Source organism: Macaca thibetana, chromosome 18 (genome assembly GCF_024542745.1).
Source record: "Macaca thibetana thibetana isolate TM-01 chromosome 18, ASM2454274v1, whole genome shotgun sequence".
Lineage (NCBI taxonomy): Eukaryota > Metazoa > Chordata > Mammalia > Primates > Cercopithecidae > Macaca > Macaca thibetana.
The window spans coordinates 57,375,591-57,390,881 of NC_065595.1; the positions used below are offsets into that span (position 1 = coordinate 57,375,591).

At 48.7% G+C, this 15,291-nt stretch overlaps 1 protein-coding gene across 2 annotated transcripts in view; it reads right to left on the reverse strand.

Annotated features, from left to right (window-relative positions):
* Positions 1 to 15,291, reverse strand: part of CABLES1 (Cdk5 and Abl enzyme substrate 1) — a 125,868-nt gene that overhangs the window by 39,750 nt on the left and 70,827 nt on the right. For both annotated transcript variants that reach the window (XM_050767984.1, XM_050767985.1), the window contains exon 4: positions 4,752 to 4,829. In XM_050767984.1, the coding sequence (XP_050623941.1) occupies positions 4,752 to 4,829 (78 nt within the window). The remainder of the gene's footprint in view (positions 1 to 4,751; positions 4,830 to 15,291) is intronic.

Below are 15,291 nucleotides of genomic sequence, written 5' to 3' on the forward strand. Positions count from 1 at the left end.
CTGCACACACATTTTCCTTCACCAGTGTATCCAAAGCAGGGTGGCAGTGCCCAGCACACAGTGGGTGCTCACCAGGCTGCAGGTGAGTGAATTCTGACGTACAATGGTAGCCCGTAAACCTCCACATAGGTGGCATGCTGGCATGGCAAGGCACTTGGGGGGTGGTGGGGATAAAGAAACTTTACAAAGCAAACACCTTGCTTTTACTTAAGACCGGACCTTTACTACAAATGTAGGTGTTGGTCAGGATTTGTGGGCAGTTCAAATGTTCTCCAGTGCCTGCCTGCCCACCCTCCATTGCCTTGGATTGGGAACTCATTCCCACCCACCCCTTCCCTAGCCTCCATCAAGGCCTTAATTCACTGGGAGCAGAACAAGTGACCTAATGCGCAAAAGATCGAATGAATAGATAGTACTATATAAAGCCTTCCGAAGGTTGGTCTGTCTGCTTTGATCAACTGATGTCAGGATCCAAAATCAGTGTTCAAGTTAAAACTAAGAACAAAATGTGGAGGCCACGGTGGGAGCCAGGGCTGGGAAGCTTGAGTGCAGCACAAGTGGCCAGAAAACAAACCCAGAAAGATCAGGCCGCCCTGACAGATGCTTTCCATGGGAAGGAGGCTCCAGTACCCAGCAGATGAACTATGAGCTTCCTGCTTTGAGAACTTTCTTGTGATGAAGTTGGAGCTGTACATTAGCCCCTTCATTGGTCGGGGGCCGGGGGGGTGGTGGTTAGTGCCTGTTTGGAATAATCAGGTCCATGTGGCTGGGACCATGTACATGAGCACAGTGGAAACATGGAGGCCAGAAAGCACGGCCCTGTAGGCTGGGGCAGCCCAGGTCCCGAGTTCCAGGGTTGCTGACTCTGCCAGGTGGGGGGCTGTGGGCGAGCTTCGCCCCGCTGTGCCTCAGCTGTGAAGCAGGAAGGCCTTTCCACCCCTGAAATTCTATGACTTACGTCCCAGTCACAAAAAGAGCTTCAGTGTAAAAGTAAAGGAATTTTCCACCTTGGAAAGGCATTAGTTAATACGTACATGAACTGGAGTTGTTTAAAAATATGTATGTGTATATATTTATTGGTATATTTACTAGTAAACTTACTAGTATATATTTAGTAGTACATTTTCATTTGAGCATAGTTGTTTTCCCAATAATTAGTAAAAAAAAAAAAAAAAAAAAAAATTTAAAAATCATAATTATGGTAAGTGGGTTATTTATAAACACAATGTCTGCTCATTAAAAAGTTTTAAAAGCACTCTGCTTCTTTTTTTTTTTTTTTTTGAGGCGGAGTCTGGCTTTCTTGCCCAGGCTGGAGTGCAGTGGCCGGATCTCAGCTCACTGCAAGCTCCGCCTCCCAGGTTCACGCCATTTTCCTGCCTCAGCCTCCCGAGTAGCTGGGACTACAGGCACCCGCCACTTCGCCCGGCTAGTTTTTTGTATTTTTTAGTAGAGACGGGGTTTCATTGTGTTAGCCAGGATGGTCTCGATCTCCTGACCTCTTGATCCGCCCGTCTCGGCCTCCCAAAGTGCTGGGATTACAGGCTTGAGCCACCGCGCCCGGCCAGCACTCTGCTTCTTAATCCTGCCGCTACATCACAATATTTGGAATTGTGCTCAGAGCTTCTCGTGTGAGTACAGACGTAGACTGTGCTGCAGAGACGGACATGCTCTTTTCTGTTAGGTCTGACAAAGGACCTGATGATGTTTTTGTCATAGAAAAAAATCCTCTTCTAGCTGGGTACAGTGGCTTACCCCTGTAATCCCAACACTTTGGGAGGCTGAGGCAGGAGGATCACTCGAGTCCAGGAGTTTGAGACCAGTCTGGGAAACATTGCAAGATCTCATCTCTACTAAAAATTTTACAAATTAGCTGGGTGTGGTGGTACGCAACTATAGTCCTAGCTACTTGGGAGACTGAGGCGGGTGGATGGCTAGACCGTAGGAGTTCCAGGCTGCAGTGAGCCATGTTGGTGCCACTGCATTCCAGCCTGGGCAACAAAGCAAAATCCTGTCTCAAAAACAAACAAAAACAAAACAAAAAAATCCCTCTTCCGCACCTTGCTTTCCTCATTTATAAAATTTGGAGGAATAGTGGATTTGAATCTGTTCACAGCTGGGATGTAAAAGGTGGGATCCCACACACTCATTTTGCTTCTCTGTCCAGGGCCAACAGAGCAGCCAGCTCTGCTGAATATGCCATGCAGTGACCCTTTCTCCACCACAGGAGGCCTTCCCAAGCAGCAAGGAGACGACCCAGGCATGAACAGACACTCTTTCCTAGCACCAACTGGCCGCCACCTAGCATTTCCCTGAGATGCTGAAAAGAATGGAGGGCCACACATATCCACAAGGATGTCCAGTGGAGATGGTCTAAGGGCGCTCTTCCTGGGTACTTGAAGTTAAAACGGCTTCCTACTGGCTTTGCAGAAACGCCATAATCTTCACATTAACGACGGGAGGTAGTAACTTCCCCACTCCACAGAGGAGCCAATGGAAGCTCACAGAAGCTGGTAAGTAATAAAAATTCCAGATCGCCAAAGTTCTTCACAATGATTATCTTTCACTGTCAGAAATATGGGGTCCTTGCTGAGTGGGCCCTAGCACTTCTCTGCACACCAGGCGCCAGGCTGGCGACCTTCATTCACTCCCTCCTGGGAGCCGCAGTTCACCTCTGGGAGGCGGATACCAGAAAAACTCCATTTCGCAGCAAGGTTTCTGCAGACACAGAACTTACTGTCAGTGTGGGTCATGGAAAAACTTACAGCTGAACACACTGGGGATGACATCCCCATTCTGGCCCAAAGTCGAGACTTCAACTCTTAAGCATCGATCAGTCATGTCATCTACAAAATGGGGACGAACACTTGGGTACCACAGTGAGGGGTACCTTACCCCGGACCTTGGAGAATAAAACTCATATGGACATTTCAAAGACAAGTGTAGAGAAGCCAAATTAAAGAAACAGAATGAGTCTCCAGCCAGGAAGATTCAAGGATTGCTTGACTGGGTATCACCGGCATGTATTAAAAGCTGTAGTTAATCGTGTGTGTAATTTTAATGTGTCTCCCCTGCTAAGCTGTAAGTTCAGGGGCGCAGGAACCCAATCCATCCTTCTCTACCTTTGTCCTGGGCACCTGGTCACATGACAAGCACTCAATAAATGAATGAACGAGACGGAGCTAAGGAAAGAATGTGTCAATCAGAGAGGTCAGCCAGGAAAATCCAGATAAATGAGGCTGATGTCACAGTACTATCCAAGCTCTGGCCAGGAGAGGACCTGCTGGCAAAGAGCCTGCTACTAATAACACAGATACCTGGAGGTGTGTGCCCAGGCTGGTCACGCTCAAACATTCTGGGCCCTCGGGCTACTACTTGTAATAAGATGAATGAACTGGCCTCTGGGGTCACACCAGGTCTGTGAGCTGGTATGAGCTAATTCTGTCAAGGAATGAGCCTGCTCTTGCAATGTAGCCAGACCCGGGGCCACAGCAGGTAGGTCAGGCGAAGAGAGCTGCCCCACTACATCTCTCTGGGCAGCCCACTGGTCACTAGATAGATGGTCCTTAAACCTCCGAGCTGCAGGATTTGCTGCTACTTTTTCTAGAACACCTACTTTGCAAGGTTTGGCTGCAAGGATATAAATAATGAAAAAGACCAGCTCAAAGTGTGTGCTTAACAAACAGTGCCATGATTATTGCTCCTTAAGGCACACATCTCATCAATGACTGAGTCAGGATTCCACGAATAAAGATGTGCTGTTTTCTGTCCCATGGAGCTGACAATGAAGAGTGCAGACAAGGACCACGGTGAATCGAACAGGCTAAGTCTAGCAGATCTACAGGAGAAAGAGGAGGTCATGATGAGCAGGAAGGCCTGGGGTGGAGCTCATGGAGACGGTGGAAGATGAACACACGGCGAATCAGCACCAGTGGCCATACGGCCCTCCTTGGGGACAGTGGTCACATGTCTGTGGTGTGGCTGGCACAATGACCAGATGCCACAGCCAACATCCCATGATGCTTGACGTCTTACACAGTGAACTGTCCTGCCTTCAGTACTGGCGGCAGCCTGATGACAGACACCGGATGCATGGAAAGGCGAAGGGAGCATGAGGTCTAGATGCAGAGGAGGAAGGAATATGGGGTTCAGGGATGGCGATGAAGAGCAGAGGCTTTGCAAGGACGGACCCTCAGGTACTTACTTTTTTTCAGAGTAAAAGGAGGGGCTTGTTGATCTAGAGAGGGAAGCATTCCTCTGGCCTGTAGCTAGTTACCTAATCTCTGGTCCTGGGACCTTTTTGCTTTGATGTTTCTCTGTGGTGGCAGCTCCAGCTTGCTGGTCAGTTTCCAACCCCAAACCCAAGATGCAAGGGGGTGGGATGGGCACAGGGTTTGTTCCAATTCCTTCCTTGACCTACCTTTTTTCCAAAGGTTGGCATGGCCCTGTGGAATATGGTGGGCCCCGTGATGTTCTTGCTTTACAATATTGGATAAGGTAACAAAATGTAGATTGAGAAAGAACAGGCGACAGGATGGGGACACACACACACACACACACACACACACACAATGAGGAAGCTTTCTGGCTGAAAAGAAAGTGGAACATCTTTTTATCATTCCAATGTACAAATACTGAATTTGCAGTGTCCAAGCAAGGCAACTTCTTGAAAATGGAAAGGATGACCACATTATGTACATTGGTGTGAGAACTTTTCACCCAGAGGACTACAAAGCATGCATGCATATACATACCCGACTTGGGTACTGTCGCGATACGGCAGCACTGAAAATATACTACAGAAGGATCTTCTGCCGCTGATAAGGACTATTCTAAAAAGTAAAAAAAAGAACAAACAACAAACACACTAAATGCAAAGACTCGAGCTAAAAAACAAAATCTATAGCAATTAAGCATTCATGGCATTCATAGCAGTATCTGCACGCTCCCACCACCTCCTCTGGCAGATGGTATTCTGCTCTCCTTGCAAAATGCAACCCCAGCGGGGCAGAAGTGGCTGCCTCTCCTCATCCCAATATTAACATGTGAGACAACAGCAAGGGTCACTAATGAGTACACCTGCACCCCTTCTCCTGCAAGACCTGCTTGCTGTGGGCTGCACATGCAAGAGGGAGCAGACAGAGCTGAGTCCAGGGTGGCCAGGGCTGGGTGAGCAGTCATGCCACATTTAAACCACTGATTTCTATTTTGCAGTAAACAATGCAAGAGCAATAGCGCCAGAAACTATGAGCAGGAAAGACACTCAGAGGCCATTATGACCATTCGATTTTTCATCTGCTGGCAACATGTTAGGTTCTGAGAATAGATTAAGGGAACAATTACATAATCAGTCTTAGCCTCCATTCCTGCTATAAAGATACTACTGGAAACAGTTCTACATGATGGTCTTATGCAATCAAAAGCCACTTTAAAAAAACATTAAAACAAAAACAAAAACCCTCAAAGCACTTATCCTGGCATCTGAGAATAACTTTTGCCAAAGGGAATTGCTGACGAAAAACTGGAGAAATGAGAGGAAGAGATTTACAAACAACATTCTTTGTAGCACCAAGTCAATACACATCATATAAGGAAGCTTATTTCCTTTTGTCATCCTTTCTTTCAACAACCATAATAAGACCAGGGAAAATGGTGCTACTACATGCATCAGGGTTCGAGGATTTCAACTCTGTTGTAAAACTAAGAAATCAAATTGTCCTGGGATGGAGTCTGGCTCCCTGGCATGGCAAAGCAGGCCCTGTGTCTCCTGGTTTCTGTCTCTCCAGTTTCAACACCCACAGAATTTCCCCCTGATTTTACCATCCTACCGATGCTGAGGCACTGACAGCATCCCCACCTGAACAAAAAGTCTCGCTGTTTTATACTTGTGTTCTTTGCATACTATTTCTTCTGCCTATATGCCCCACCTTGGAACACCCAGGGAACTCCTATTCATTCTTCCAAACCTAGCTCAGAAGTACCCCCTCCACGCAGTGTTTCCTGCCCCTCTTCATGGAGTTACTTGTTCCCTTTTTGGTAACTGTCTCCAATTCCCCATTCACACGTCCAGGAGGGCACGGATGTGATCCACACTGCTAATCATTTTCCTCCCTCCTTTACTAGAGGGTGAGTCCAGGCAGGGGTTTAGTGCGTGGTGGCCCCTCCGTCTATGTACGTATATTAGATGGCACTGAAATGCAGCGTGAGCCTCAGAGCAGCAACACTTGAGTATCCGTCATGGGAGGGCAGGGCTGCAGGCGTCCTATGCAACCAAAAGCCACTTTTGGCTTTTGACACTTTTGGTGTCAATTCCATAGCAGTTCATATCCACAGGTTAATGGGATGGGACCAAAGTAACACACTCAGCTTCGAACACCAGCATCACTTTTGTTTGACCTCGGTCAGCTTGCTAACGCTTCTGAGCCTCACTCTGCCCTTCTAAGAAATGCGATACAATTAGTAACTATCTTATTGGAAAGCTGTAAGAGTACATGAGTCCATACTTGGAGAACCCTCAGAACAGCAACTGGCAAATAGTACACACTCAATAAAACCATCTTTACTGCAGATGGGCTGCCTGGGTTAGGATTCAGGTTTTCCAGCCTAGTCCATGGACTCAGAACCTCTTCAGCCCTCTGTGCTAAATACCCAGGCCTGCTCAGACCTGAAAGCTGTGCTGCCAGGACAGCTGAAACACCCCATGCACGGGGCCTTTCTACATCGGTGTAGCATGAGATTCACACAGGGATGCTGCTGAAGGGAGATGCTGCTCATCAGATACCCCAGGCCCTGATCCTGGTCACTGTCGAGGACAGAGCGTCATGTCCAGAGTGGACTGTCAAGGCCTAAAGGGCCAGGGGTTACATGAATCATGAGCACACCCTGCTGAACACCAGCCACGCTCCTTGGGCTCGCCTGCATGGAGCCCAGCAACAAAGCTTCTCACGCTGCAATGCCCTGTAAATTCACCTACAGAGACTTAACAGCCAATACTTATTAAGTACTGATTATGTGCCAAATTCTAAGTGCTTTAACTGATGCGGCACGTCAAGTCAGTGACGTACCAAAGGAGATGCACCAGCAGGTGGGGCGGGGGGAGACTGGAACTTGAGTCCTTTACCACTACCGATGCCCTTCCCTAAACCTTGCTAGAAAAGCCTGCCCCTTGGGGGCGTGACTGGGGACCCACGCAGTTCTTGGATACTAATTGGATACTAATAAGTCTGCCTTCATCCACGTGTTCCAGGCCGGCTTTCCAGCCTGGCCTGTGGGTCACCATGCCCAGTGCAGGGAGGGGCAAGAGGGTGACAGATCACACATCCCTGACCTTGGAGCTGCTGGAGCCGGGGAGGCCTGCTCAGCCCGGACCCCTCCCCAGATGGAAGGGCAGAGGCTCTCCGCACCCTCACCGCCACTCCCTGCCATCTACCCAGGACAAAGGCCTGGAGCGACTCATTCCCGTGTCACTGGGCATCGATGTCCTCTGCAACACACTGGCAGGAATGTGTTGAACAAACTCCACCGGCTCAGCGATGCTGCATTTTCGTCACTACTCATGCTAAGGTGTCCTTCCTTCCCACACACTAAACTTGTTTGGACGTTTTTAACAGAACAAGAAAATGAAGAATATAAATGCGAGTGCAATCCAAGTCTTCTTCCCAATCTTTCAGCCACAAGATGCCTATCAGTAAATGGGCTGCTTGTTCTATTAAATGAGCACTCACTCTGGGTGGTCCGCACCACTATGTGTAGGAGAGGCTGACAACATGGTACTCATTCCAGAAAAACATGTTATTTTACTGCAGAGGTCAAGTTTAGCAACTATGAATATGGACTGTTTCTCAACAATTCCAGTAGAGTTGCTACTTCCCTGGTTGGCCAGTCTCAAGCGGCTGGAGGGAGGAGGAAGGGAGTAAGGCATGTCACATCTTTGGGCTCTTCCCCTCCCTTCTCCAGTCATTTCATGCACCCTCAGTTTCTGCAGGGGCCAGAGGAGGAATTCACAGCAGAGATCCGCACAGAGGCTCTGGCTCTGTAGCCGGTTTGCCAGTGGAGCTTCCAAGAACACATCATACGTGTTTCCTGAAGTAGTTTTGGCATCTGGGAGGGACTGCAGGTGTGAACCACAGCGGGCAAGTAGCAGCAAGTGATGGCTCCCGTCTTCTTGGCTTCTTACACTGGGAAACCTTGAACAGTGTGGTTCTGACAACAGGTCCCCTGTGATCAACCGTTACGTTTAGAACCTGTGGGGTTCATGTGAATTTGCAGCTTTTCTCTTTATAAACATTAGGGAAATGTTCACGGTAATGGAGATACACAAGAAGAGAATCAGATGTTTGCCTCCCGGAAGGTACATCTATTATCCGAGAAAGAGTTCCATCAGATGACATGAACAAGCACAGTCCACTTCCGCTGTCAGACGCTCACCACCCTCACGTCTTTGCCTCCAACCTCGGCGGCTCTCTTCTTGGACGCCCAAATGGCATATGCAAAAAGCCCAAATCATTTCCCCCACCTGTGACGTACAACATTTTACTTGGAGTTGAGATGACCAGAAAATATTACATGAAAGATTATGACTTCAAAAGAGGAATTAATTCCAGGGAGATGGATCTTTAAGGAATTAAAGGTCACATTTCCACATGAACATCTGCCAGAGGAAAAAAATAGCAAAGGAAAACATTCCCTGGGGCTACAGCCCACATGGACAAAGCATCTTGGATACACAATGCTTCCTGAAACGGCCAGGGATCCTCATGAGTGCTCGGAAGCTGAAGGAGCACCGTCCAGCTTTCTTCTTCACGCAGCCTCATTGCCACGCTCTTAGGAAAGCGCTTCTGGTATGAGGGATCTTGCAGCTTCAGACCACAAAGCTTCCACAGCCACAATTAGCTCCCAAGACGCTGAGTGTCCAGAACAGCCAGGAGAGGCACAAGGACACCACCTAGGTGACAGAGCACCACGGGCCACTTTTCACCCAATCTCCTTTTACCCCCCAGCCCAGCACTGGCGATGGCTGAAACGGCAATGTCTCTCACCAGCCAGGATCCTCAAGTCTTTCCTCCTTTGCCAAAACACCAGAGGCCTGTTCTATTTCCAGCCCCCTGGGGAGTCTCTGTTGGTTGTGAGAAGGTCTCATCTCTTCCAGGTGAAATGTTCCATTACAACAGAAACATTCTCTTGAGAACATAAAAACAAGCAACCAACTCCAGGAGGCAGAGGAAAGAAAACCACATCTGCCATAATGGGGAGGTGAACACAGTGATGCCCAAACACAGCCCCGCAGTGTCCACAGCCCAGGGGTCTGTAATCGGCACTAGGCACACACGCAAAAATTCTGTGGCTCATTCCCTCCACGCCCACGAGGCAAGAAAGAATACGCCTACAAAGCTGGTGTTCTGGGTTCAACTGTGCTCCCCAAATGACATGTTGAAACTCTAAGCCCCAGGACCTGCGGCTGTGGCCTTATTTGTAAATACAGTAGCCCCCCTTATCCATACGGGATGTGTTCCAAAACCCGCAGGGGATGTCTGAAACCACAGATAGCACTGACGCCTGTATGTACTATGTTTTTTCCTTTGCAATCACTTCATATAGGGCAGGTAGTGAGACCATGTAGATATGCTGGACTAAGGGCTGACTCATGTCCCAGATCAGAGTGGGAGGGCAAGAGATTTCGCCATGCTACTCACGCAATCTAGCACTTATGAATTGTTTGTGGAATTTTCCATTTAATATTTTCAGACCATGCGGTTGACTGTGGACAAGAAGGGATTGCTGCAGTGTCTTTGCAGATGTTATCAAGTAAGGATGAGGTCCTACTGGGTCAGAGTGGGCCTTCAATCCAATGGCTGGTGTCCTTACAAGGGGCAAGAAATTTGGAGACACCTAGACACACACAAAGGGAAGAAGGCCACCTGACGGTGGAGACAGAGACGGGAGTGATGCAGCTACAAGCGCCAAAGACACCAAGGCTCGCCAGCACCACTGGAAGCTGGAAGAGTTGAGAGCTGATTCTTCCCTTGGGGCTGAGGGAATACGGCCCCGAGCTTTCAGTCTCCAGAACAGGGAGAGAACTGCTTGTTGTCTTAATCACCCAGTTAGTGGCACCTTGTGGCGCAGCCCTGGAAAGGGACACAGCTCTCCCTGGCATGGCTCTGGGCTACACACCCCATCTCAGCAGGTCCTCTGCACACCACACTATGAGCGCTGTGCACACAGACGGTGAAGGAGTGAAGGCCAATGTCCGGAGACAAATGAATATTATGAAATCTGGAAAACCCGTTCTCTTCCCAGCTCCACTCTGACCCCTTTTCCCACAGTCGTTCCTTCCTCCTCTCACAATGCTTTATTAAAAACTGGAAGAAGGGGACTTGACCCCTTTCCGTCTCTTCTGAAGGGCTGGCAATGGCATAATGAGAGTTGAACGAAAACACCACCACCACCAACAAAATGTTCTTGTTTACTCTATTTAAATGCTCATGAGCTACTGGGGGGACGTTTTCCTTCTTAGGAACGACTCCCCTCACTGTTGGATGTGCCTCATCTGGGTACAAGGGCAAAATGGAGAATTGGTAGGGGATCCAAGAACATTCTCCACAGAGCGATCTGTTCCTTTCTGCCTGGAGTTGGAAGGAGATGCTATTCCAGGGCAGGAGCTGGGAAGAAGGGGCCCCATGGACAAGAAGGCACTAGAACAAGGCGCCTGAAAGTGCCTAGGAGGCGGCATGGGATTCTAACAGGTGGAAACAGGAAGAAGGGAAGCACGGCTTAACCCTGCGAAGTGTGGAGCTGCACAAGGTGTCTGGAGCCAGGGAACTGGGGGACATGAGTTAAATAGTCTGATGCATCTGAGAATCTGTGCTAAGTAGCCCACAAATACCACATGGTGGTACTGTTACTGGTGGAGGCATTAGTCTTCTCTTCATTGACTATGACTGCCACCTCCACCACCACACTTCCATGACCGCAAGATCACTGCTACCACAGTGCAGGACAGGCCTCCCCACCTGCTAAGAAGGCACACCTTATCCTACAATCTAGGGAGTGGCAAATTTCTGATAAACAAGTTACATAATCTTCCTCTCCTCCTCCCTCCCTCCCTTACACAAATATTTTCTGAGCACTTAATCTATGCCAGACATTGTACTAGGTGCTGGGGATCTGATGATGAATGGCCCAGCTAAGAGCTCCCTCCTTGCAAAGCTTAGGGGTGGTTGGGAGATACCTCCACGCAGAGGTTTAAGTTCTCTGATGGGAAGTAGGGGGTGCTACTGAGCACACAGGAAGAATAACCCAGCCTAAAGGAGGCAAGGTGGACTCCCTGGAGCAAGTGGTAACTGAGACCTCAGGGATAAGTGGCAACCAGTCTACAGTGAGAAGATATGCTGGTGGGAAAACTGGCATGAGTCAGGTTGGGAGAAAGAGCATACAGCCTATTCAAGGAACTGAGTGAATAACAAATGTTCACGGACCTCCACGTGCCTGACTCACCAGTGTTTCCACTCCCCTCTGTACAACCCTTTGACCAACACCCCTGACTCACGCAAAACTCAGGCTGGTAGGCTGTTTGCCACCAACCCCCACCGAGTTGTGCACTTACTAAGGGTCACTTACATATGGCCCAATCCTGTTTATGTCAGTTGTATTATTATTTATATTTGCACTTGTTTATTAAAGATTGTGCACTGCTGGGCACCGTGGCTCATGCCTGTAATCCCAGAACTTTGGAAAGCCGAGGTGGGAGATCACATGAACTCAAGAGTTCGAGACCAGCCTGAGCAACATAATGAGACCTTGTCTCTCTCTACTAAGAATCAAAAAACTTAGCTGGGTGTGGTGACACACGCCTGTAGTCCCAGCTACTCAAGAGGCTGAGGTAGGAGGATCGCTTGAGCCCAGGAGTTCAAGGCTGCAGTGGGCTATGATTGGCTGCAGTGGGTTATGATTGTGCCACTGCATTCTTGGGTGACAGAGCAAGACCTCGTCTCAAAAAAAAAAAAAAAAAAACAGTGTGCACACAAACTAAAGAAGGTGGAAAATAAAGAGAAATGCTGTTCAAAATTTTTGTTTAATACTGGATGCGTTACAAAATATTCACACAAGGCAAGTCATTAAAAAAAAAAAAAAAAACTGCAGTTGAAATAGGTATGAGCAAGACTGCAAAAGGTTAGGAAAAAATTGTAAACATCCAAACAGATTTTGCACTCAGATTCTTGGGCCACTTTCGTGAAGTCCCATGTGGACATCCCAGCAATGGGTGGGGACAATGAGGACATAAGGAAGTCGATGCCACAGACAGACTCTGATCTGTGGACCCCACACAAAGGAAAGGCACGGCATGGAAAGCTGCAGAATGGACCATCACTCATGGGCTTAAATGCCAGCACAACATCTAAGTGTGTAGGAGACTTCTGTGGGCATTTCCTTCGGCATTTACTAACCTTTTCCCCTAACCCAGCGATTACTGTGAATAATTCAGCAGAGCTGAGGGTGGCATGGGGGAGAAGTGTTAGTCCAACTGTGAGGCCGGCTGGAGAAAGGCCTCCTGAGCCCTGTGGGGAAGTCAGGGTTTGAGAGTCCCCAGCTTAAGGTGGGAATTGCAGCCACGGCATGGAGGAGGAGCACTCACAGGAGTGGAGTGGGATAGGAGCGAGGAGGGTCTGGGATGGGGCGGGAGGAAGGCAGGCGGTGTCACATGGGCAGAAAAGCTCTCCAAGTCAGAGCACCACAAACTGGGTGGCTTAAACAACAGAAATACATTGTCTCACAGTTCTGGGGGCCAGAAGTCCAAGATCAAGGCGTCAGGAGGCCCACGCTCCATTTGAAGGCACTGGGGAGGGTCTGCTCCAGGCCTGTCTCCCGGCTACTGGTGGCTCCATGGTTTGTGGCAGCATCGCTCCCATCTTCACATAGCATTCTCCCCGTATGCCTCTGTGCTCCAGTTTGCCCTTACTTCAAGAGACTGAGGCTTTTGCTCTGTCACCCAGACTAGAGGGCAGTGCCATGATCTCAGTTCACTGCTGCCTTGAATTCCTTTGCTTAAGTGATCCTCCTGCCTCGGTCTCCCACACTGCTGGGACTATAGATGTGAGCCACGACACCTGGCTTCAATTTCCTCTTTCTATAAGGATATTGGTCGTATTGGATTAGGGCCCACCCTACTCCAGTATAACCTCATTAGTGAATTATATCTGCCACAACTCTGTTTCCAAATAAACTCACATTCTGAGGTACAAGGAGTTAGGACCTCAACACAGGAATTTTGGGGGCTAAGGTAAGGGGAGAACAAGAGGAGTTTGGTGTCACAGGAGTGAGAATGTCCGGCCAGGTGTGGTAGCTCAAGCCTGTGATCCCAGCACTTTGGGAGACCGAGGTGGGCAGATCACCTGAGGTCATGAGTTCAAGACCAGCCTGGCCAACACGGTGAAACTCCATCTCTACTAAAAATACAAAAATTAGCTGGGCATGGTGACAGACATCTATAATCCCAGCTACTTGGGAAGCTGAGGCAGGAGAATCATTTGAACCCAGGAGATGGAGGTTGCAGTGAGCCAAGATCACACCACTGCACTCCAGACCGGGTGACTGAGGGAGACGCCATCTCAAAAAAAGAAAGAAGTCAGGAAGTCCTTTTGGAATCCCCTCCCCTCCTGCTCAGCCAGAACAGCCCTGGTAGCTGCATCCTGAAGTGTGGTCCAGCCCTGAGTCATCTGCTAGCTATAATTACTGTTTTCTTCTCAACGTGTTGCAGACCAATGGTGGAGACCAAGGACTGACGTCTCCTCTGGGCTCCCAGGCTAAGCAGAAGATTGAAACAGAACCGCCGGATAGGGTTTGGCTGTGTCCCCACCCAAATCTCATCTTGAATTGTAGCTCCCGTAATTCCCACGTGTTGTAGGAGGGACCCGGTGGTAGATAACTGAAGCATGGGGGCGGTTTCCCGAATACTATTCTCGTGGTAGTGAATAAGTCTCATGAGATGTGATGGTTTTATAACGGGAAACCCCTTTTGCTTGGCTCTCATTCTGTCTTGCCTGCCGCCACGTAAGATGTGCCTTTTGCCTTCCGCCATGATTGTGAGGCCTCCCCAGCCCTATGGAACTGTGAATCCATGAAGCCTCTTTTTTTTTTTTTACCCAGTCTCAGGTATGTCTTTATTAGCAGCGTGAGAACAGACGAATACAAACGCCAAGGGAAGGTTCTGTCCAATCTGAAACAATTTCCAACTCTTGTACCTTTCCTCTGTGATTGCTTTTACTTCTTCAAATCAAACTGGTGGAAAAGCAGCAACAAGTACCTGCAGGCTATGAGCTTTTCAGTCGCAAACATGTACATAAGCGCGAGGCACGGAGCACAGCTGCTATGGACTCTATTGACTGAAAATCATTTATCTCAAAAGCCTTGTGCAGCACTACAGAAGCAGCCAGCCTCACCTCCATGCTGTTTAAAGAGGCATGAATAAAACCAGGTGTGTGTGGTGCTGACCCAGCACACCGCTGGGAACTGGGCACCAGCATTCTCAGCGCCGAGTGACTGCCCTGCATGCCAGCTCCTCTCTCTGCTCCCTCCACTTAGTGCCAGGCAAATAAAGCCACGGAAATGCAATGGTCAGTCAGACTTGTGAGCAGCTCTGGGGGCCATCTCACTGAACGAAGAGCCTAGAACTGGAGCCCCAGTGAGGTCTGGGGAGTCCTGGGGGCTTCTTTAGGCTGTCCACTCCCTGTCCCCCTAGACTGGGGTTTTGTTAAGAACTGATCATCAACACCGATGATGACGAGGATAAAGATGCTTCCTGTCGCCTTCTGCCACTGAGGGGTTGGCAGGTGCTAGCCTTTTCACAAAAAACAAAATCTCCGAGAAGAAAAAAAGCCAGCTCAGGAAAGGGTCCATGTTGCAAGGTGCCTCAGAGAAGATGCCTGACTTCTATCAAAATGGATGGGTTCGTTTCAGGGAGAAAAAGCAATGACATTTTTCTTTTTTCAAAAAGGCCAGTCTGGGGCTGGTAACGAGCCGTTTTATTTTTTGAAACATGCCACTTCCTCCAAGTCGTTTTTCAAACTAAATTAGGCTGACAGCTTGGAACTGATGAGATCACAAACAAGGTCTTAATTTAGTTATGACCCATCCCCTCTTTCCCTCCAAAACGTTTTGGTGCAGCAAGGAAAGGCTCCAGCTTGACTTCAGTCACTGGACTTTTACCATCTTCCTTTAAAATGCAGATAAAGGGTGCTGAAGGCTTTTACGTGTTTTTGTTTTGTTTCAATGTTATCCTATTGAGTTCATACTTTAAAG